The sequence below is a fragment of the Berghia stephanieae genome, chromosome 10 (genome assembly GCF_034508935.2).
Source record: "Berghia stephanieae isolate SIO BIC M18660-M18661 chromosome 10, UCSD_Bste_1.3, whole genome shotgun sequence".
Classification (NCBI taxonomy): Eukaryota; Metazoa; Mollusca; class Gastropoda; order Nudibranchia; family Aeolidiidae; genus Berghia; species Berghia stephanieae.
In genome coordinates this window covers 9258107-9280606 of record NC_088369.1, presented here as the reverse complement: position 1 = coordinate 9280606, position 22500 = coordinate 9258107, and the positions used below count along the sequence as shown (strand labels likewise).

The window sequence follows — 22500 nt, the reverse complement described above, 5'->3', positions numbered from 1 at the left end:
TAAAAAAAATTTTTTTTTTTTAAAAAGCTCATGTAAAAAAAAAGATGTCTCTGACATCTCACATCTCTGAATTTGATAATTAGCTATAATTCCATTGTGCAATTTTTTTACTTGAAAAAAAAAAAAAATTTTTTTTGAGCCACTTTTATACATATTAGATGATGGAGAGAGGCTTTGGATAGGAATAATACAGACAATGGACGTTTCCCGTCCTACATGTTACGTGTTGCTGTTGGTCAGGGACCCCCCTTGTAAAGCACTTTGAGCACATTTAGTGGATATTGCGCTATATAAAAGCTCAATTTTAAGCCCTTTGTCAGCACAACTAGTGGTCATGACGATGATGTGGTAGTGGTGGTTGTAGTAGTGATGTAGTATTGATGACAATGTGCTGACGAAGGGTTTTTACAGGAAATGTCTATTGTCTGTATTGTTCCCATACGAAGCCTCTACATTATTACTATTTGGTTAGTATTTTCACAATCCCAGGCTTCAGGCAAACCCCCCCCCCCCCGCCCCCCCACCTATCTCTACTTTTCCTATGAGATGATGGTAAGCATGTACTACTAGTTTTCCCTATAATAAAAACGTTAACAATCCAGTTTAGCTTCTAAACGTCTCTTTTTCCCCCTCCATTTATATACAGACATCCCCTGCAATGCGGCCATTTTACCCGATGGATGCCATGTATCAGCAACCCGGCCCAGCACAGATGTGGCCCCCATACGGCCCCAACCCCCAGACATCCTACATGTACCCACAGCCAGGAAACATGCCACAGCAAAGGCCCAGAGTTTCTGCCGTTGGGAACCCGAAGATGGTTTTGACTGAAATGATCATAAACAGGTCCCGGTACATCTCTCCACGGGTGAGTAACGCTTTTATTGGTGGGATTTTCATGCTCGTCAGCGATTTCTTACGAAATACCTTGATTTCCTCATCAAATGCTGATTCAGTTAGCTTGTACTCAAAGAGAGTTCTCTCTCTGTTTCTCTCTCTCTCTCTCTCTCTCTCTCTCTCTCTCTCTCTCTCTCTCTCTCTATATATATATATATATATATATATATATATATATATATATTAATACCGGATAGGGAGACTTTTGGTACCCCTATTAGTTCATTTTACAGTACTTTACCAATAGGGAGACCAAAATCCGGTCCCCCTATTGATTTGACCTCTAGCACATTCACTTTTCTATTTTTAGTTTAAAGTTGTCAACCCAACCGTCAAGGATATATAATTGTAAATCATAGTATTGAAGTTATTTGTTAAACACCACAGTAAGAAGAGTTATGCCTAAATTTTCACGTTGGTCAATAAGGTGACCGCCTGAAAAAAGTACAATAGGGGTACCAGTGTTTTCATCGATATATTTCAATAGTGAGGCAATATATCTTTCCGAAATTTTCTCTAAAATTCTAGAGCATTATATGGATTTTTATAGTAATGAAAACCTAATATAAAATTGTGTGAAAGTTGATGAACTGAGGAATGAACAAGATATACGAATTATAATCTATTTTTAGAAACAGATTTATCGAATCTTGGTCCGGATTCTTATCTTGGTGACAAGAGACAAGCAAACATAGTAACTCTTTTTTTCGTGAAACGTATGTTTAGTCAATTTCGCGCATAAAGAGGCACTCGGCACTCACTCACTCCGCAAGTCAGTAGTAGGTAGGTGGTTATCAGTTATCAGCTTTAATTCTTAGTCAAACGCTTCATCAAACCCATTATTGAGTAGCATGTTGATGCCTGATGCCAGTTGAAGCCATCTCGACGTCGTGAAATGGAGCATCTTCTGTCATAGCAGTAGAATCGTCAGATGCCGCATTTAAATCCTCCATTCCAGGCGTTGCTGTTGCCATATCGATCTTCGAAATGATTTGGTCTAGACGTCAAGTTGACCCGTTCTATGTCTGAAGAGATTTTAAAGTGCAATACCTAACATTATATCTTGATCTACAAAAGAGTCTTTTTAAATGAACCGCTGTGTTTCTATATTTTTCAAGAACCAATGATTATCTGATAACCACTGACAACTGACTTGCGGAGAGAGTGGCCGACGGACGTCCTCTCTATAGCCGCAAGTATTTTTTCGTCACTTGCTGAGTTCCAAACTAGACGTCTATGGCATCGTGGGGTAAATTGATGCTGGAGGCATCATTGAAGAGACACCGAGATAATTTAAATGGTAAGTTATTGGCCATTCTTATTACATCACTGTTGATTTAAGATTTTCAATAGGGTAGACATCACAATCACACACACACCGATTGATGATTGTCACTTGTCAGTCAGTCATTTGGAAGTGGAGTCAGATAATTCGGGAACTTCTGTAGACTGTAGATTCACACTAGTGAGTAAGATCTGTCGTTTACTACTACTACTACTACTACTACTACCACTACTACTTTTAGTTTTAGCTTTATCCAACTCAACACTTCTCGTGTTTATTTTATTTTGGCAAAACTAGAATGGATTTTTGAAAAGAATATAAAATAATTTAAACTTAAAGCTGTCTTTGCATCTTGCTTTATGCATACAGTATGCCATATCACAGCCATCACAAAATCATAGTTTAATGTTGAGAATATGCTATTTCTTTTGTAACTTCAGATCAGAGAGATTTGAGCTTTAAAAATCCTGAAAAATGTCTTGCTGTCAATCCAGACAACCCTTTTGATGTGATCTATGATGTTAATGGTAAGAATGTAATTTGATGAGGAAATGAATAACATTTAGGTACACATAGTTTGCTTTTTTTTTTTTTTTTTTTGAGTCATGATGTGTAATACTATTACAGTCCACTCCGGATAATTGCAACTCGTTTAATCGCAACTTTCGGTTAATCACAATATTTCCTAAGCAATGGAAATAATTCTATATAAAAGTCACTGGTTAATTGCAACAAACTTCGGTTTTTTAAAAAGTGGTAAATTCAAGAAATCAAACAGTATATCATGATTAAATTTCATCATGGATGAAATCGTGACAGGTTGAAGAATCGAGAGTGAGCAGGATTTAATGCTACAGTAGTGTGTCACCACTCTGTTAGAGTCGAAAGAGGGCGGGGCTCTGCAGTATGGGTTTGTGACGTCATCGGTGGCCATTAAATAGAAGAGGGGTGGGGCTGGTCATAATCTTGACAACAGGTTATAAATGACAGTTATAAAGAGAGACTGAGCGATATCCTTTGTTTTAGGATTAACAACTGTGCATTGTGACCAACGAGTTTGGTGAGAGCTTATTGTCTCTCATTAAGGCTAATCTCTTTAACTCTGACAAATGTTGAATTGTTGAGAAAAAAGATTGAAACTTCTTCCAATCTGAATAAGATATCGGCTTGCTTCATAGCTGCTTTTGGTTGACAAATCTACACGGGGCTGCCATATGGTTTTTGTTTCAATCAAATTGCTCTGTATGTGGTGGACTAAGAATATTATTTACTGGTTTGAGTTGACAATAAATGTGTAAAATGTTGAAATAGTGGACAGGAAACTGAATTTCGGTTAATCCCAACATTTTCGATGATCCCAAGGTATTGCGATTATCCTAAGTGGACTGTACCTGAATCTTGAACGAAAAACTATCATATGGATATGATTATAGACAGATTGGTTTCTGGAATTATATTTCCGTCCTCCCTTGCCAACTCTGACGTTCTTGAAATTTAAAAGAAAATAGCCAGAAGGTTTCGGACTTAATTTTCTTTTTTTTTCCAAAGGACAATAGTCATAAGGTAAATAATTTTTAAAAAATCCTTTTACAGCACAAGATGGCATGATTTTTTGTTTAAGAGTTTAGAGAAAAACTTGCACATGATAGTCTTCAGCTTTTTTTTTGTTGTTTTTATTTTCTATATAGACTCCAACTCAGAGCCTGAAAGTGATGCAGAACAAAGTTCCATATCACATGATTCATTTGTGGTAAGTATGTACATTAAAATAAAATCATAACATTTGTATAGCGTTTATCCACAGTTGGCACCATGCTCAAAATGCTTCACATCAACATATTTTGTGGTGGACAAAACACATTTGCCACAAAAGATGAGACCTGCAGTCTGTTAGGCGCAATACAATATTTCAGGACAAGGACAACACTGTTTTACACCAGTGAGATCTCCTAGTTTTTTGTTGTTAAAAATTTTTCTTTGCAGTGGACTTCGCCAACAATAACACTATTTTAAACCTTCCTCGTTATATTTTGAAGTGATATTCATTGATGAGCCATTCACATTTGAAGTCGTTTGTTTTTTTATTTGACAAAATGTGAAAATGATGCGTTTCCAGGAAAAATTAAAATAGCTTCTGTTGGGATTATACTTTTGATCTCGCATTTTGTCCAAATTCTCTTGCATCGTAATGTTTATCAACTTTTTTTGTTAACTATATTGCAGTTGCAAGGTTAGGAAGTTCATATTGTTGCAATGACAACCGTTTATATGTCCAGAATCGTAGTGATATAAAAAATTGTTTTGTAGTTGTTGGTCCTGGTGTAGGATTTAAAGAGTTGGTTAAAAACGGTTTACTGAAACCCTGGTTGGTGTATCTATATTTATCCAAGCACAGTTGAACATATTAAATACTTAGACAATATGTCTGCCTTTCTCAACTCTTTTTTATTATACTTGCATTATTAACCAGCTAATTGTTTAGTTGGATTATTAAACAATGGCTCTTCATGTTTATTGTCAACATGAATAAATTGATTGATCTGTCATCTTTTCCACAAAATATACAGGGTCCCGATTTTGTTGCTGACTCCGAGTCTGATTCCTCTACGTACTCTGTGAGGTACCCAATGCTGAGTACATCATTGTCTTTGGAACCTAGTGCTCATTCCCCAACTCAGTCAGAGCCTCATCCACAACTATCACAGACTGAACCTCGTTGCCAGTCTGGGACCCAGGTTCAACCCGAATGCTATACACTTGCAAACCAACGTGTTACGTGCAATGGTGAGTCATTTTTTGTCATTCTTCTCCTTTGATATTTGTGGGATCAATTTTAATTTACCCATTCCTTTTAAAAGAAAACTTCCACCCCCTCCATGGTGCTGCATTTGTGTTATTGCATTTTTTTTCTGTTTTGGCAGTGCTGCGTCGCAAAATACGCTACCATTTACATAACAAGCACAAATCCAAATTTGATAGGGTGGACATCTTAGAATCTGAAACCCCAATGTGTGAGTGATATCAGTGAAACCAGCCATAAAAATGTTCATGTTTATTTTATTGGGGTTTTTTTTTGTCTGTAATAGACTTAAATTGCTTGTATTGTAAGTGTTAAAATGGTTTTTTTGTTACAACCCATCTATATATTAAAACTGTTTCTTTGTATTTCTATGATGCTTAAGGCTTTTTTTCACAGACCAGCTGGAAACTTAACGAGAATCAGAGTAGATAACATTTTTATTAATCTTGCAACCTAAACAGTATATGATGATTGGGAGCATTTAAAGAAAAGCACATTTTCTTTTTAATTTGTCGGTACTAAAATTATACTTTGATAATGCCTGCTGTGCTACAAACCCTTTTGACTTCCAGGTTCAATATTTTTCTTTATTCTAAAATTCTTGGGTTTCCTTTCAATGACAACTGAGATCATTAAAATTCAGCTCACAACATGATGTGTGTAGATTTGATGAAAACATATGTTCGAGTTGAGAAGCAGTGTTCACGAACTTGCTGATCGTTTTTACTAGCATTTATTTTCCTAACTTACCTGTATCAATTAACAAAGGCAAGACTCAAATATTTTCTATCTGAACAGTGTGTTTGTTATTGAAATATTTCCGGCATATACATGTCATATTTCATTCCCACAAAATATAAATCAGGATTAAGTTGTCTGGGCATCAGCATCGTTCAGGCAGTTGGGGGGAAGTCTTTAAGGAATTAATGAAGCCGATGCTCAACCGGTCTGGAGGACGTTTGATTGATGTCGGCTGTTTGTTCTGCCAGCCGGTGATGTTTTCTCACTCCCTCAATGACAAAGAAAGTCATTGTTATGACTATGAACTATAGTCTATTATTACTTTTGTTACTATATTAATTGTTACTTATAGCCGCTACTGTTATTATTATTATTATTATTATTATTATTATTATTATTATTATTATTATTATTATTATTATTATTATTTATTATTATTATGATATTGCCTTCATTGCATTCTATTACTATTATTGATATAATTAATTTCTGATTGTTGTAAATAATTTATGTGAATTGAATTTTGTCGATTGGCCAAGGGCCTACAATAAACTTAAATGAAATGTTAGTCTTTGGATAGGACTTGGGTCTATTCTTGATTGCTTTTCCGCCTGGGTCGAGTGAAGCATTTGGAGTAAATTTTGTTGCTCAACGTAAAAAACATGACGCTTACCATTCCGCTGATACTGATACCTCCAAGGGGTGGTTGGGGAAAAACCTAAAATTCTTTTGACATTCTGTCTGATTTTTCGCTGAAACAACAAAGGACAATCTATGTATTCAGATGAGACTTCAATGTGTTACTATTCCGATTTATGTTCATATTTTGATTATAATGAAGAGGGAACCCTGAACCCAGTGAAGTGGGTGGATTGATCTATTTATTTCTATTTCAAAACAAAAATATGGCGTCTTTTCACTGGATTTGTTATGTGGTAGAGGTCTCCACAAATCTAACATACCTCTTCCAAAGGAATAGATGGTAGAAAAGTATATAACAAGAAGGAATTATGACAGTTACTTGTCCAGGCCTTAAATATTTGGAATGCTATTCCTCTCTATCGCTGTCATGTAGCTGATGTGCATATGATCTGTCTATTGATTTATTTTCATAGTTCATAGCATGATGTGCTTTATTTTCTTCTTTTTTTTCCAGAGAAATACAAAAAGCCAAGGAGACCCTGTCCATACTGTGGACAGTTGCAAACAAAACTCTCAAGGCATTTGATGAGGAAACACAAAGATGAGACAGAAGTTACAGAGGCCATGAAACAGCCTGTAAAGGAAAGGGATAGAACAATGGATTATCTCAAGAAAAAGGGCATTTTTTATTCAAACACTAGAAACAATTCAATAGTTATGCGTGAGAGAGCACAAGGGTCACATGAAGTTGTTATGTGTGCTGGCTGTAAGGGTTTTACTCTGGACGAAGGGTTTATGAACACAAAAAGAAATGTAGTACTGAGCATGCTCTGTGTACTGGGGTTGTAAAATTTTATCCCGTGGCTCCCAATGCAAGTAAAGAAATAAAGGAGAATATTCTTGACAAATTTCGGAATGATGAAGTGGGAAATTTGTGTCGATCAGACAAAGCTATAGTATTGTTAGGAACAAAATTGTGGAGTAAAAGTTCAAAGAAGGAGAGAAAAGTTATAATGAGTGATTTACGCATCTTAGGAAATTTGATTTTAAAAACTAGGAAGAGAACGAATCAACCTTCTTTCTCTGGAGAGGACGTGGTGAAGCGTTGTAACTTTAATGAAATATCGCAAACCATTTCTGAAATGACTTTGAAAGAGGATGGGACATTGAAAGCAGGCTTGAAGCTTTCAATTGGATTTATATTGAAAAAGTTAATTAATTTCTTAAAAGGGGAATATATAATGCAAAACAAAATGGAAGAATCCGCAGAGATAGATTTGTTCAAAGCTGTCCTGGATTATAATTGGGATAGTATTTTTTTTACAGCCAGAGTTCAATGTGAAGCAAAGAGAACAAATTTGAGAAAACCCAAAGAGATGCCATTAGAGAATGATATAAAGAAGCTACGGCAATTTATTACTGAAGAGATGGTCCGTATTTGTGAGGATGATTATCAATTATTTGATTCACATATGTTTGTTAGGCTTCGCAATGTCATCGTAGCTAGGCTTACAATGTTTAATGCGAGGAGAGGCGGAGAACCCGCAAGGATGTTGTTAAAAGACTGGAATGATGCAGATTCAGGTGTATGGGTTGATCCCCAGCTTGTACAACATGTCACTGATCCTCTGGAAAAAGCGTTACTTGAGAAGTATAAGCTGGCCTATCAGTCTGGAAAGGGAAGCAAGATGTTGGTCCCTGTGTTGATACCCAATGACACAATTCAGCCTTTAAGGAAACTTGCACAGGAGCGTAAAGCTGTTGATATTTCAGACAACCCATTTCTTTTTCCAAATACAGGAATATCCAAAGATCATGTAAGTGGTTACATTGCCATCAAATATGTCACTTCCTTAGTAAAGGATTTAGAGAAACCCCAGTTGTTAATAGCTGATAAATTCAGGCACCGAGCTTCGACATTATTTGCCTTACTTGATGTCCCACAACACGAGAGAGATGTCTTCTATCGACATATGGGACACAGTGAATCAATCAATCAAAACATTTATCAGTGTCCACTTGCAATACGAGAAATAACAGAAGTTGGTCATTTTTTGGGTCAAATTGATAACTCAGCATCGGTCACTGGGGAAGGAAATTGTAACATTGAAACAAATGACTCTGTAGTGAATAGAGACTCAAATGCAAATTTTGGAACATCCATAGTAACAGCTGCAAATCAAGAAGAAATATTTGATGGTGAAGCAGGAGTGCCAAATCAGCTTACGTGTTCTTCAAAACAAACTGAACCCAAGAGGAATTCAAGCAAAAATCGGAGATACATGTCATGGTCAGATGAGGATACAGATAGAGTCAAGTCATATTTTAAAAACTTTGTCGAAGATGTTTCAGCACATGGTTCAAGGGGATCATTACCTAGAAAGTCTGAAATTATTCTGTTCTTAAAACACCACAGGGTATTTTCACAAAAAGGAATCCCTGAAGGTACACTAATTAGTTTGGTGAAGACAAAGATTTTTAATGAAAGAAATAAATATAGAAGGGAAAGAGCGTTTCAATCGGTGTAATGACAATCATGAATTTGATTTGTATTACATTCATTGTATTGTATAGTGTTATTGACATATTTTGGGGGTTTACAAAAACGTTTTATCTTTATATAGTACAATCTGTTCATCATTGCAATATCCTTTTTTATATTATATGAACATTCATTGCTCAGCTTGAGAGACAAATGCTTTGTAGAACCATAGCTGCCAACCGTTCTGTTAAAAACGGATTTGTTCCGTATTTGACTTCCTGATTCCGTAAGTGCTTATTTTTAGTTCAAAATCCGTATTTTGTAATTTTTGACTAATTTGTGGTAAAAAAGCCATGTGAGCCTAATGAATTATTATTATTGATCCATTATTATTACTATTACTATACTACTATTGTTGTTATTATTATTTATCATTATTATTGGTGTCCAGTGAGAGCATAATCTCCATTTGTGAGCTCTTAAATTTGAATTATGCCTCTAACATAAATGATTTTCAACAATTAAAAAAGTTCCATTCGTTTTATATGACGCCTGTATTTTACTCAAACCTTTCATAATGTATTGGAGATTTGCATAGGATATGGATGTTAGCCTCGATATACTTTGAATATTCTAAGACAGTATTGATACTTTCACTATTTGTTACAAATATTATTTTAATTAAGAATAAAATTAAATCCACCTTTTTGATTGGAAGGTATTCAATAAGAAAATCAATTGCTTATATTATTAAAGATGACAATGATTATTTCCCTTTATTAATTTATGAAATATATAAATTTAATCCCTTTAAAAAACATCTTCATCTGATTTTAATTTTTTTTTTTTCAAGCAGCTTTTGTAACGGTTTAGGTTCAAGAAAAAATAAGTATACCCATTTTTAGGTGTGTTTATCTTGTCAAAGTAAAAGAAGTAGGAATTCCTCTAATATTTAGAGGTGCATTTACTATAACTACTATTATAGTATACTACTTAAAGACCATTATGTTGCATGAAAGAAAACATATATGCAATCGTCTACTTTTTATCTGAACTCACCTAATTTTTACCCCAAAACGCCCTCTCAAGTGATGTACCGGGTTTTGGTAGTTATGCATTTCTAACCATCTTAAGTTATTTCATTTATTTTACAATCGGCTTCTTGTGTATTGGTCCTTATCAAAGTTGAGGCAGTTGAATTCTTTCTTTTTTATTGTCCGTTCTGAATTTTTGATCTCATTGTGGAAAGCTCCCATAGCGGCAGGGAGGTACACACTGTGTCTTCTATCCCCTTATATCTGTTTTCCAACATGCTTTCAGTCTTTGTCTTGGAATGAATTACTTGTTTTTTTTTCCCGGCCCCTCCCGGAGTCCTAGCTGGGAGGGAAGCAGTCAAATGCATATTTATTGTTTTGGAGATGATATTTTTTTTCCTTGTAAATCACTCTCTGTTATGTAATATTACTATATTTGTTATTTTTTAATGTATAATGTAAGCATTTGAGTGTGTTTCCTCTTTGTTGGATTTTGTTCTTGTGTCCGGATAAGACTTATAGGTGATCTCAAACTTAGTACATTGGTGATACGCTCTTGGAATCTACATCTGATCCCTATTTGTTTCCCAGTTCCCCTATGTCTTACTTTCTCCTTTGGGTGCTTCAACTGTAATTCTAGAACTTTTTACTATCCAATTTTCTTCCTTTTTACTGGCGCTGATAAAAACCTAAATGTGTTGCAAAGCGCCGTAAACCCTTAAAAACAAAACAACAATCATTGTGGAAAGTGTCATTTTAAACGATTCAAATGGCTGGTACTAAACCCATAATTGACAACATTTGGGGCTAGCCTCTGTCATCTCAAACTTGTTTTGTGTTAGTAATAGTAATTAAAAAGGCTGACTTTTATATGTTGCGATTCGATGAAGGGGGGGGGGGGGGGGGGGGGGGGGGGGGGGGGGGGGGGGGGGGGGGGGGGGGGGGGGGGGGGGGGGGGGGGGGGGGGGGGGGGGGGGGGGCTTGTTTGGGGGGGGGGGGGGGGGCTACACATCCCCCTCATCCCGGGCAAAATGAGCGTTCCTTATTTTTATTTTTGAAAAGTTGGCAGCTATGTAGAACATCTGAAAGAATCAGATATGGCAAATAAAAAGTCTTTCTACTAACCCTAACTTAATTGGCCAATGTGCTTTAATGTCAGCATTTTCTAGATACCTAATGTAAAAATTTCACTATTCTTTTTATGATAGTTTTTAAGAGTTGCAATCTTTAGAGGTGACTGTCAAGAATATGACACCTCTGGCATTTAAATTTCATTCTTTCTTTATCCCCTCATCCTTAATCAGAATAATAATAATTAATAATGAAAAAAAAATGTCAGCAAACGACAGCTTTAGAACGGCAAAAAGTGCTTAAGGAATTATTTTTTTGCATTAAACTTTATTCAAACGATTTTCAACACTTTTGCTTCACAAGTTTATGCTTTTTAAACAAATGCAATTAACAACTTACCAGCAACAACATATTGGTTTGTTATCATTTGAGGGTTTTATACAGTAAAACTGGTTTCTATCCTTTTATGTTGCACTGTACACATAGCAAAACTTCATGCTTTTATTTGGTGACCAAAGACTTATGTGATACAGTGGATGAATGTTTTGTGATGGCTTTTGGAACTGAAAATAAAACCTGCAATATGATTTTTGTAGACTTCTATCGTTATGTATCATTTTTCGGTCAAATGTAAATGTAATTTTTACACGAGCTTGATGTATCATAAAACCCACAATGAGCTCAACGTGCAGCTGGTAGTAGATTTAATGGACACGAACAACGTTTTACAATTCAGTAACGTACTCCAATTAACACAAGGAGACTGGTAAATGAGACTTTTTACAATGACTCTGCATCCGCCACAAATATGGATTCGAACCCTGGCAACTCGGGCGTTCAGACGAACTGTCTACCACGAAACCAAAGCAAGCATTGGTGCAAGTTAAAGTGAATGAGATGTTGATTGAAGCCGTTCATTGTGTCCATCAGATCTGCTGTCCTATCCATCCAACTCCATTTCACTCACTGGTGGGGTTTCCCGACTTCCCATAATGGGCAGGGACGTACTCGTTTGCGTCTTCTATCCCCCCTAATGTCTGTTTTCCAACTTGTTTTCTGTCTTGTCTCGGATGGGATGGGATTACTTGGTTTTGTCCAGGACCTGGCTTGGGAGGGAAACAGTCAAAGTATAGGTTCGAGGTTTTGGAGATTATATTTTTCCCTTGTTAAATCATCTGTCTGTTATGCTCTTTATTGTTTTTGTTTACATATTATTTATGCTTTGTAAACATTTGAGGTTATCCCTCTTTGTTGGGACCTGTGCTTGTGTCTGAATGAGACGTTTAGGGATCTCAAACTAAGTTTCTTTGATAGTGGGCTCTTGGAATCTACTGTTTCCTATTTGAAACAAATCCCCTTTGCCTTACTTTTTCTTGGGTGCTCTAATTGTAGTTCCAGAACTTTTTACTATCCCATTTTCTTCCTTTTTATGGCGCTGATAAGACCTTAATGTTTGTTGCAAGCGCCGTAAAACCCTTACAAACAAAAACAAAACAAACCAAGTCCATTCAGTGGTATACAACAACAACAAATAAACTCCTCTGCCTGGTCCCTTCTATCTCTGATCTTAAACCTGGGTCGTCAGGTTTCTAAAAGGGGTCGGGGACTGCAAAAAACAATGGCGCACGGAGCAACTGGGAATAATTTTTTGCCGTGTTTGAGTCCCCAGGTTATTTCCCTGAGCGCCCCTTCTGAGGGATGGACCTTCCCAGGAGTTAGTAAATGCGTTGCTCGGCCACTTCACTCTACCACACTGGGATAAGCTTCGACACTATGGCCATGAAGCTCTTAATCTTAAGGACTTACTTTATTTTTAGACAATTTGGTGGTAGCTCACTTGAAAATGCACTCTTAGGTATACACATATATAAACATTATACTGGGCTCCCTAAAAGGGTTTTTAATGTGGTCTCCCTAAAAACAATGTTTTTAAACCAAATGTCCTCCTTAAAGCTAACAGAAACACTTAGTAAAACATTAGGGGGAACCGAGTAATTTTCTATATACCATTGTATCATCAAGCATCAGAATTGTGTTCATAAATCATTGTAGGGAATCAAACTATACTCATTTGAACAAAGATTGAACAGTTTTAAATCAATTTGAACAAGACATATGCTTGGTCCTCCAATGGTGCATTTCACAGTGGTCACCTTAATAGTGGATTGATACTTATATATATATATATATATAAATATATATATATAGTATATATAAATATATATATAATATATATATATAATTATATATATATATGTATAATATAAATAAATATATACTTTCCTCTCCTCTCTCCTCTCTCTCTCTTTCTCTCTCTCTCCTCCCCTCTCTCTTCACTCTCTCTCTCCCCCCCTCTTTCTCTCTTCTCTCCTCCCTCTCCCCCCTCCCTCCCCCCCCCTCTCTTCTCCCCTCTCTCCCTCCCCTCTCCGGGGGGGCTCCCCTTCTCTCCTCTCTTTTTATTTTCTCATTCTGAAGTGAAAGTGTTGAATGAAAGTGAATGTATGACCAAGAATGTGGAAACTCTCATTACAATCGTTTTGAATTAAATAAGGTATCAGTTCCATAAAGAACCCATTTTGAACCCTTACCCAATAATTTATATTATATATCTCTTCTCTCTCTCACTCCTTCCTCATCTCTCCCCTCTCTCTCTCTCCTCTCTCTCTCTCGTCTTCTCCCCTTTTCTCCCCCCTCCCCTTCCCCCCCCCCCCCTCTCTCTTTTCCTCTCTTCCCTCTCCTCTCCTCTTTTTCTCATCTCCCTTCTCTCTCTCTCTCTCCTCTCTCTTTTATTTTCTTCCCTTCCCGGAGAGTGGGAAAATGTTGAATGAATGGTTAATGTTTTGACCAGAATGTGGAAACGGCTCATTACATATCGATGTGATACTAAGGTATCATTTCCATAAAGAACCCAAGTTGAACCCATCATCCCCCATCATCATTGCCTTTTTCACCCTGGGGCCAGGGGAAAAGGCCACAGACAAACCTTTCCTCCTTCTCAAACCTGGGGCCAACTTTTTATCTCATTCCGGTCTTACCACTTCTCTGTATACAGCTTCTTTAATTCTTTTTCCATTTCCTCGGGCCTTCCCCTTGAACTTCCCGCCCTGAGGGTTTTCCCGTCCAATACTTTCTTTGTTTTTTATTGAGTCATTCTTTCTAACGTGTGTCCAATCCACCTCCATCGTCATTCTTCCTATATCCTCTCCTACTGGTTTTCTGCTGTGGTTCTTTTCCATACTTCTTCATTTTTTTTTCTATCCATCCCCGTTTATTCTGAGTAGCTTACGCATCACCTGTTTACAAAAAATCTGTACCCTCCTTTTTAACATGCCTTTAAAGCGTTCCAAGGGTTTCACATCCATACAGTAACAGACTTCCACGTTTTAGTTGAAAAGTCTTAGCTTTAGTTGAAGGGAGATATCTTTAGTTCTCCAAACTCTGTTCAAAAGTGAATGCACCCCTGTCCCTTTCCTATTCGTGCTTTCCACCTCTGCTTCCGTGCCTCCACCTTGTCAATTATACTTCCGAGATAGAGAAAGTGCTATATCTTCGATTTCCTCCTTTTACTTTTCTGCTCCCTTTACCGTACCTATCCCAAGACCTTTGACTTTGGGCAGGGTGTATTCTTAACCAATTGATTCCGAGAGACTGTTTTTAATTGTGGTTTTTTGTTTGCATCTGGTCCTTGGGGTGGGACAAAAGACCAGATCATCTGCAAAATCCAAATCATCCAACTGTGTCCAGGGGTCCACTGAAATTCCCTTTCTTCTCCCTTTGGAGGTTTTCCTTCATTGCCAATCAAAGGAAAAGGAGAAACAGGAATGGAGAGAGCAAGCATCCCTGCTTGACACCAGTCTTAATTTCCCAAAGCTGTCAGTCAGCATCTTCGTACAAACCCTGCAACTTGATCCTTCTACTTTCCTTAATGAGTTTTACTATCTTTTCAGGGAGTCCAAAAGTCCCCGAATTTTCCCACAAGTTTGCTTGTCAATACTGTCGAAAGCCTTCTCGTAATCCAGAAAAGTTACAATAAGAGGAGAGTTCCATTCTAAGATTTTCCCCTATACTCCCCAAGAGGCAATCTGGTCGTGGTTGAACGGTTTTTCCGAAAACCTGCCTGTTTCGTCCCCCATTTTAGCTCTGTTGCATTCTTAATTCTTCTAAAATAATACGGTTGAAAACCTTTCCTGGGATAGAAAAGAGATGATGCTCGATAATTATTACAATTACTGAGGTCCCCTTTTCCCTTTGGAAGCTTGATAAATGCCCCTTCCTTCCAACCTTTGGGAATATCCCGTCATTCCAGTTTCTCTCAAATATGGGTGCAGGGCCTAAACATTTCTTTCCGAAACAACTTGTTAGAGCCTCCGTGGAATTGGCTGGTCCAGCAGCTTCCCCCTTTTCATTTGTTTAATGGCAACCCCCCAATCTCTGCTATCGATGTGGACACAGCTAATTGGTAGCTCATTCCTTGCAGGGCAAAATTTCTGGCTGGTTGCTGGTGGTGGTCTTTCAGAAGGCAGTTGAAAAAGTTCCCTCCATCGTTCAGATTGAGCCTCTTTTCCAAAATTTTTTCCCATTTTTTGTCTTTTTAAATGGTACCTCTGGTTTCCCATATTTTTCCCCAAGTGGGCTTTGGTATTTGATAAAGGAACCCCCATGTGGTCCTCCATCGCTGCTGCTTCTGCCCTTTTTCTGCAAGTCTTTCATGAATGCTTCCTTGTCTTTCTTCACAGATCTTTTGCTTCCCTTAGCTATGGCTCGTTTCTGCTCTTGTGATCCACTTGGAACCCTTGTTCGGGTTGCCCTTCCACTTGTTCCCCCTTTTCTCCTCTTTTTCAATAAGGTCCAAGGTGGTTGGACTTCCATTCTTTAGTTTTCCCATTTCTTACCCCCCAATAACCTCGTGGCAAGTTGTTTGTAAACTTCCTTGATCTTTGCCCAATGTGACCTACATCTATGTCCCCTCGAGCTCAGTAAGAGGTTGGAATCTATTACTCAATTGTATTTGAATTCCCCATTCTTTTCCCCCCTCAAGTGCATTCCCCTCGAATTTTCTTCTTGTATGTGATCTGGCCCCCGTGTTTTCTGAGTGGAGCTTAAGCTTTGCCAATAGGCAGGTTTGGGGGTCTATCCAACATTTTGCCCCCCTACTGTCACATCCTTCCAATGAACGTCTGAATCTACCAGAGATTCAAAAATGATCAATCTATTCTCCCGTCACACCATCTGGTGAGAACCCAATTGCTTTGTGGATCCTCTTATGGGGGAACACAAACCTCCCAAAACAACCAAACTGGTTTGAATGCACAGAAATTTGCAAATCCTCTCACCATTTCTTCTTTTCTCCCATTCCATGGACGCCCATGAAACCTTCATAGCCTAACGTTATCCTGTCCCACTTTTGCATTAGCCCTCTCCCATCAATATGTTGATGTCTTTCCTTGGCAACTTTGTCAAGCTTTTTGTAGGCCCGACCAAAAATTATCTTTGTCCTCACCCTGTTGCATCATTTGTTGGGGGCATAGATCTGTACAATTTCATGTGATCTTCTTACTCCGTGTTGTAAAAAGGACGCCAGATGATCCTTTTCCCCCGGGGGGCATTGTTCCCACCTCTCAGTGACTTCCCTGGGGCAAACTTGCGGGAAATCCAACTTCCTCTCCCTGTGAGAATCCCTTCCCCTCCCCAATATAAAATCTTCTCCCCAGACTTGAGGGTTTAGTCCGTATTGTACCAGTGGTTTCGCTTACTCCAAGTAATGAAAGCCCTTTTATCTTCTCATCTCAGTCACAACTTGAGAGCTTTTTCCTGCTTCATAATGTGCGAAAAAAAACGTTCCACGACGCAATTCGAAGCTCTTGTTTGGCGAAGACGTCATCGGGTCAGCAGAGTCCTTTCGCTTTGTCTTTTGGGCCTTCATAAATTTTTTAATTCCAGAAACCTTTTTCGTCGCCCAAGCTAAAAAAAGGATTTGGGTTTGTCTGTCTGGGGTTTTGTAACGGTTTTTTAAAGTTTAAGGAAAGGGTGTTAACCCCTTGCCCCAACCCCCAACCTTTGGGAGGACCAGGTGACTCAAAAATGGGGGAATCAACACCATTAGTCGCCTTTTAACGACCCGGCTTTGCTTGGCTATTCTTACCCCCCTATTAGGGCCCCCCACACCACACGGGAATGTTGAACCCATGAACCTCAAAAAAAGGGAGAGCGGCTCAATATAGACATAGAGTTTAAAACCCCCTTTTTTTTTTTTTAGTGATGGATAGCTCATTAGTAGAGCCCATACTCTACCGGCCAGGGGCGGAGTTGTCATACCAGTAAGGTCATGGGTTCGAGCCCCCGTCACAGCAGTGAAAATCCCTTTTTCTCTGTTGTCTCCTGGTACTTTCTACTCCTTCATTTCTTGTCATTTCCAAAAGATCAATAAAGAATTCATCTTTATCTTACTTATCTTTTTCTTTTCTCACCAACCCAGGGACAGAATGGGAGCCCTGGTCCAACGGCCACAATGCAGAAGACCCCCAAGCTCTGCGCCAACTATTTTGCAACGCAGCCGCAACAGATAGATTCCCCCAAGCAGCATGTACCCCAGTAATATGCCCATCAGAGCCAGGGTGCCATGGACATCCAAAAGAGTCAGACACAGAGTGAGAGTGTAACCCTTTCTAGCGAAACTTGTATTCCTCTTCTCTTCTTCTTTCTTCTTCTTCTTCTTCTTCTTTCTTTTTTCCTTTTCTTTTTTCCTTCTTTTTCCCCTTTTCTTCTTCCCTTCTTCTTCTTCTTCTTCTTTTTTCTTCCTTTCTTCTTCTTCTTCTTTTTCTTCTTCTTTCTTCTTCTTTCTTCTTCTTTTCTTCTTCTTTTCTTCGTCTTCTTCTTCTTCTTCTTTTTCTTCTTTCTTTCCTTTTTTCTTTTTTTCTTCTTCTTCTTCTTCCTTTTTCTTCTTCTTTTTCCCTTTTTCCCCCCTCCTCCTCCCCCTCCTCCTCCTCCTCCCCCCTCCTCAGACAGCATGTACCCCCAGTAATATGCCCAGTCGGGCCAGGGGGGCCATGGGGCATCCAATGAGTCAGACACAAAGTGAGTAGGGGAACCCTTTAACATCAAGACTGGGGTTCCTTTCTAGCTATAACTTGTCTTTCCTTTTCTTCTTTTATCTTCCTTTCTTCTTCTTCTTCTTCTTCTTCTTCTTCTTCTTTCTTTTCTTCTTCTTTTTTCCTTTTTCCTTTCTCTTCTTCTTCTTTTCTTCTTCTTCTTCTTTTCTTCTTCTTCTTCTTCTTTTTTTTCTTCTTCTTCTTCTTCTTCTCTTCCTAATCTCTTCCTTCTACTCCTCCTCTTCTTCCTCCTCCTCCTCCTCCTCCTCTACATGTCTCATCTTCAAGTTTCAACCTATAAGTTGCAAAGAACACCTGTAGTTTTATTTTATGAACTTTTTTTTTCCGAACGCAATCAGATAACTTACTACGGCCAGGCCCCCCCCAACAGGGCAGAAATGGCCCCACCATGGGGGGTGGGGGCACCCCTCCCATGATGGGGGGGGATTCAACCCCAACACCAGGGCAGCACCCCCAAACCCCCATTTGGGTAACAAAGAGGGGGGGGCCCCAAATGGCACCTCAACCGGGTTTATGCCAGGCCAAAAGCCCGGGCCAAAAACCCACAGCTGGAAAAGTATGGAACACCGGTACACAAAGGTATGTTTAAACAAGGGGGGCTTTTTAGGTGATCTCAGACTAAGTTTCAATGATAGTGTGCTTTTTGGAATTTTACATTGTTTCCTATTTGAACCAATTCCCCCCTTTTGTCTTCCCTGTTCTTGGACTTTAATTGAATTCTAGAATTTTTTTTAAAACCATTTTTCCCCCTTTTTTTTTTTACTGGTGCTGAATGACCTAAAATGTTTGCAAGCGCCGAAAACCCTCAAAAACAAACAAAACAAACAATACACGATCGTGATAGTGTGCTTTTTGGAACTACATTGACCCTATTTAAACAATTCCCCTTCGCAAAATTTTACTTGTTGCTTTAAAAAGGGAATTTCCCCATTTTCTATTTTACTTTTCCCTTTTCTTTCCTTTTTTACTAACCTAAAAATTTTACCAAACTGTCGAAAGCACTGTACTGAAAACCCCTTAAAAAAAAACAAGCAAAAAATAACTTTCTCAATTTTTTTTTCCTTCAGAATGAGGGGGAGGCATGGGTGGCATGGCCACTGGGTGAGCACGGGAATGAGCCCCACAGCCCCGGGCCCCCCTGGCCCCAGGGGGGGCCCCCGGGGCCCGCACCAGCATCCCCCCGGCCTTTTCCCCAACAACAGATGCAGATAGGCAACAGCAGGGGGTGGCGTTTAGCATTGTGTGTGATAAAAAAAATCCTGACGGTCATTATGTCACTCATCCCCAAAATTTCCATCTTTTAAACACCCACTCATCATCATCATCATCATCATCATCATCATTTTCTTTTATCATAAAATCACATAAAACATCTCATAAAACCTCTTTCCCCTCAAAATCATCATCTCACCCCTCATCACATCTTTTATCATCATCATTTTCATCACCCCGAAAAACCCGCACAGCATTAGCAACATCACCCAAAACTCACCAATTATATCACCCCTCATCATTATGATCATGATCATCAGATTTTCGGGCTCGTCGGGCGTCATCACATTCATCACCATAAAACACACATCATAAACATCAACAGCATTTTTACATCATCACATCATTATCACCCCCCCTCATCACCCCTCATCATCATCTTTTTTTTAAAAACATCAAAAACATCATCATCCATCACATCATCAAAAAACAAAAAGATCATCATCATCATCATCATCCCCATCTCATCACCCTCATCATCAGCAAGACAGCACAGCACATTACAACATCATCACCTCACCCCCAAAATATTTTTTCTAAATTTTTTGTCATGATCATAAAAGATTGTTTTCCCCCGTCTCTCGTAAACATCATAAAAAAACATCATCATTGCCTCATTGTAATCAGGTCATCACCATAAAAAACCACTCTTTTTTTTTCCCTTTTTTATACTGCCAATGAAACCCTTTTTTTAATTTTTTTAAAAATATTCCCCAAAAGGGGCTAGCCATTACAATGGGGAATTTATTACTTGTTTTTTTTCAAATTTTTTTTTTTCCCCCGTTTTTTTTTGGGGTTTTTTTTTTTTTTTTCACGGGGCCCCCGGTTTTAAAATTTTTTTTTTCCCAAATAGGGCCCCTTTAAATCAATCGATATTTAAAGGGAAAGGTTTTTTGGCCCAAAATTTTTTTTCCAATGTACGTTTTTCCCAAAATACGGGATTTTTCGGGTTTAAAAAACCCTTAAAAAAAAAAAAATTGACTTTTTTTTATAGAGCAATATCCCAAAACGTTTTTCAAAGCGTTTTTCCCCAAGGGGGCCCTGACCAACGCAACTTTTAAAATTGGGGCGGACGGGGCATGACCCTTTTAGGCGATTTTTTCAATTTTTTTTTCCCGGACAGATAAAAACTGTTAGCGGCCAGATAATTTTTTAACACCTGAGTACGGGGGAAGAATGTAGTAAAAAACCCTTCCCCCAAGGTTTTAACTAGTGCGCCGAGCAAGGCTCGTCGCAGGACCCCCCACCCCCAAAAGCGATGCAAAACCCCTAACCACTTTTGCTGCACATTACCCCAGCCACTACACTACACTACACTTTCTCCCGGGGGGGGGTCCCTGCCTCCTATAGTGGGCATGGGGGTCACTTTCGTATCTTCTATCCCCGTATTTTTTTCCAAAATTTCTTTCGTCTTGTTTTGGAATGAGATTACTTGTTTTGCCCCCGACCGGGGGGGAGCCTTGACTGGGAGGAACATCGAATTATGGGGATTTTTGGGAGTGATTTTTTTTCCCCTTAAATCATCCCCTTTATTTACTTTTTTTTTTTGTATTTTTAACACTGATTTGAAACATTTGAGTGTGTTCCTCTTAGTGGGATCTTGGCTGGGGTTGGGTGAGACTTTTTAGCTGACTCAAAAAAGTTTCATTGGGGGGTTTTAATCCCCTTGGAATCTAACGACCCATTTTTCCCCCGTTCCCTTTGTCTTTTTTTTTTTCTTGGATGTTTAATTGTAATTTAAAACTTTTTATTCCCTTTCTTCCTTTTTACGGCCGATTGACCTTAATGTGTTGAAAGCGCCGAAAACCCTTAAAAACAAAACAAAACTCTTCCCCCCCCTGATCCTTTCTCAAAATTTTTGGGCCCTGCAGCACCAAAGGGGGCCCAGCAACAGCGCGCGGGGGGACGCCATGCGGGGGCCCCCCCAGCAAGAAAAAAAGTCATAACTGAGACGGTGTCACCGGCATGCGGGCCTCCCCCCCCCCGGCACCTCCCCCAATACCCGTCCTTCCCCAATTTTTTTTTTTTTAGGAATGCGAGTCTGTATTCAAATCTTTTTTTTCGTAGCGATGAAATGAATATTTTTTAAATTGCTGTTTCTTACCCTTTCCTCTCTCTCCCTTCTCTCTCTCTCTCTCTCTCTCTCCCCTTTTTCTCTTCTCTCTCTCTCTCTCCTTTTTCCTCTCTCCTTCCTTTTCTCTCTCTCTTTCTTTCCTTTTCCTATAAACCTTTCCCCTCCCTTGGTCTCTCTCTCTCTTCTCTCTCTCTCTCTCTCTCTTCTCCCCCCCCCTCTTCCTCTCTCCTCCCCTCTCTCTCTCTCTTCTCTTCTTTCTCTTCTTTTCTTTTGCCTTTTTTTTTTTTTTTTATCGAAAGTAAAAAATCACAATTTATCTTGACTGCCCGTGAAAAGAACTTTTGCAAAGAGCCCCAATCCTAAAGAAAAAAAAAATCTCTTCTCTTTTTTCCCCTTTTTTCCGATTTCTGAATTGGGGGTTTAGGTTTTTTAGTGACATTGACAAAATTCATGGAAAACATTTTTATTTGAGGCGGGGGGTGATTCTGGTTTTAATATAATGGTGTGTGTGTGTGGCATAGGTGGTGTTTGAATGTATTTACGCAATTGTGCATCTTTTTTCATGTGCGTTTGGATTTAGTTGATAGTATGCACTTGGCTAAGAAGTCTAACATTGCCATCCGGAAATAAACGGGGCCCAAAACACAAAATGTGTGTATCCTGAAGTTTATAGTCAGCTTAAAACATTTTGTGAGCATTACTCATAAACCGGATGGGGAAAAAACATAACAAAACCTGAGTGACGTCACCTTCGAACTATCTATACACTTGGGGTTTTGTATATTGCTTTTTTAAATGTTGTCCTTGTGTATTGTGTTTTAAAAATCGGAGGGAAAAAAAGTGGGAAAAAAATGCAAAGAGATAGAGAAAAAATTTTCCCGCTGGATCAATAGTTAGTTTTGATTTTAGCTGTAATTTTTCATTAAAAAATTTTGTTTTTTTAATATATAATTGAAAAATTAGAAGTATTTTGTCTTCATAAAGTCCCCTTTGATTTTCATAATTTGGGGTTTTGGTTTTTTTTTTTTTGTTTTGTTTTTTTGTTTTTGACAATGTGTGGGTAGACCCGGGGCTCTAGGTGGGTTCCTACCAA

General features: G+C 38.5%; 2 protein-coding genes across 9 annotated transcripts in view; both read left to right on the top strand.

Moving 5' to 3' along the window:
* Positions 1-22500, top strand: part of LOC144956200 (mediator of RNA polymerase II transcription subunit 12-like protein) — a 119197-nt gene that overhangs the window by 66837 nt on the left and 29860 nt on the right. For all 8 annotated transcript variants that reach the window (XM_078886636.1, XM_078886635.1, XM_078886634.1 and 5 more), the window contains one exon: positions 647-868. In XM_078886636.1, coding sequence (XP_078742762.1) covers positions 647-868 — 222 coding nt within the window. The remainder of the gene's footprint in view (positions 1-646; positions 869-22500) is intronic.
* On the top strand, positions 4776-7312 carry LOC144956204 (uncharacterized). Its single transcript, XM_078886648.1, has 2 exons — positions 4776-4966; positions 6880-7312. The coding sequence occupies exons 1-2, from the start codon at positions 4810-4812 to the stop codon at positions 7212-7214; spliced, it is 492 nt and encodes a 163-aa protein (XP_078742774.1). The 5' UTR covers positions 4776-4809; the 3' UTR covers positions 7215-7312.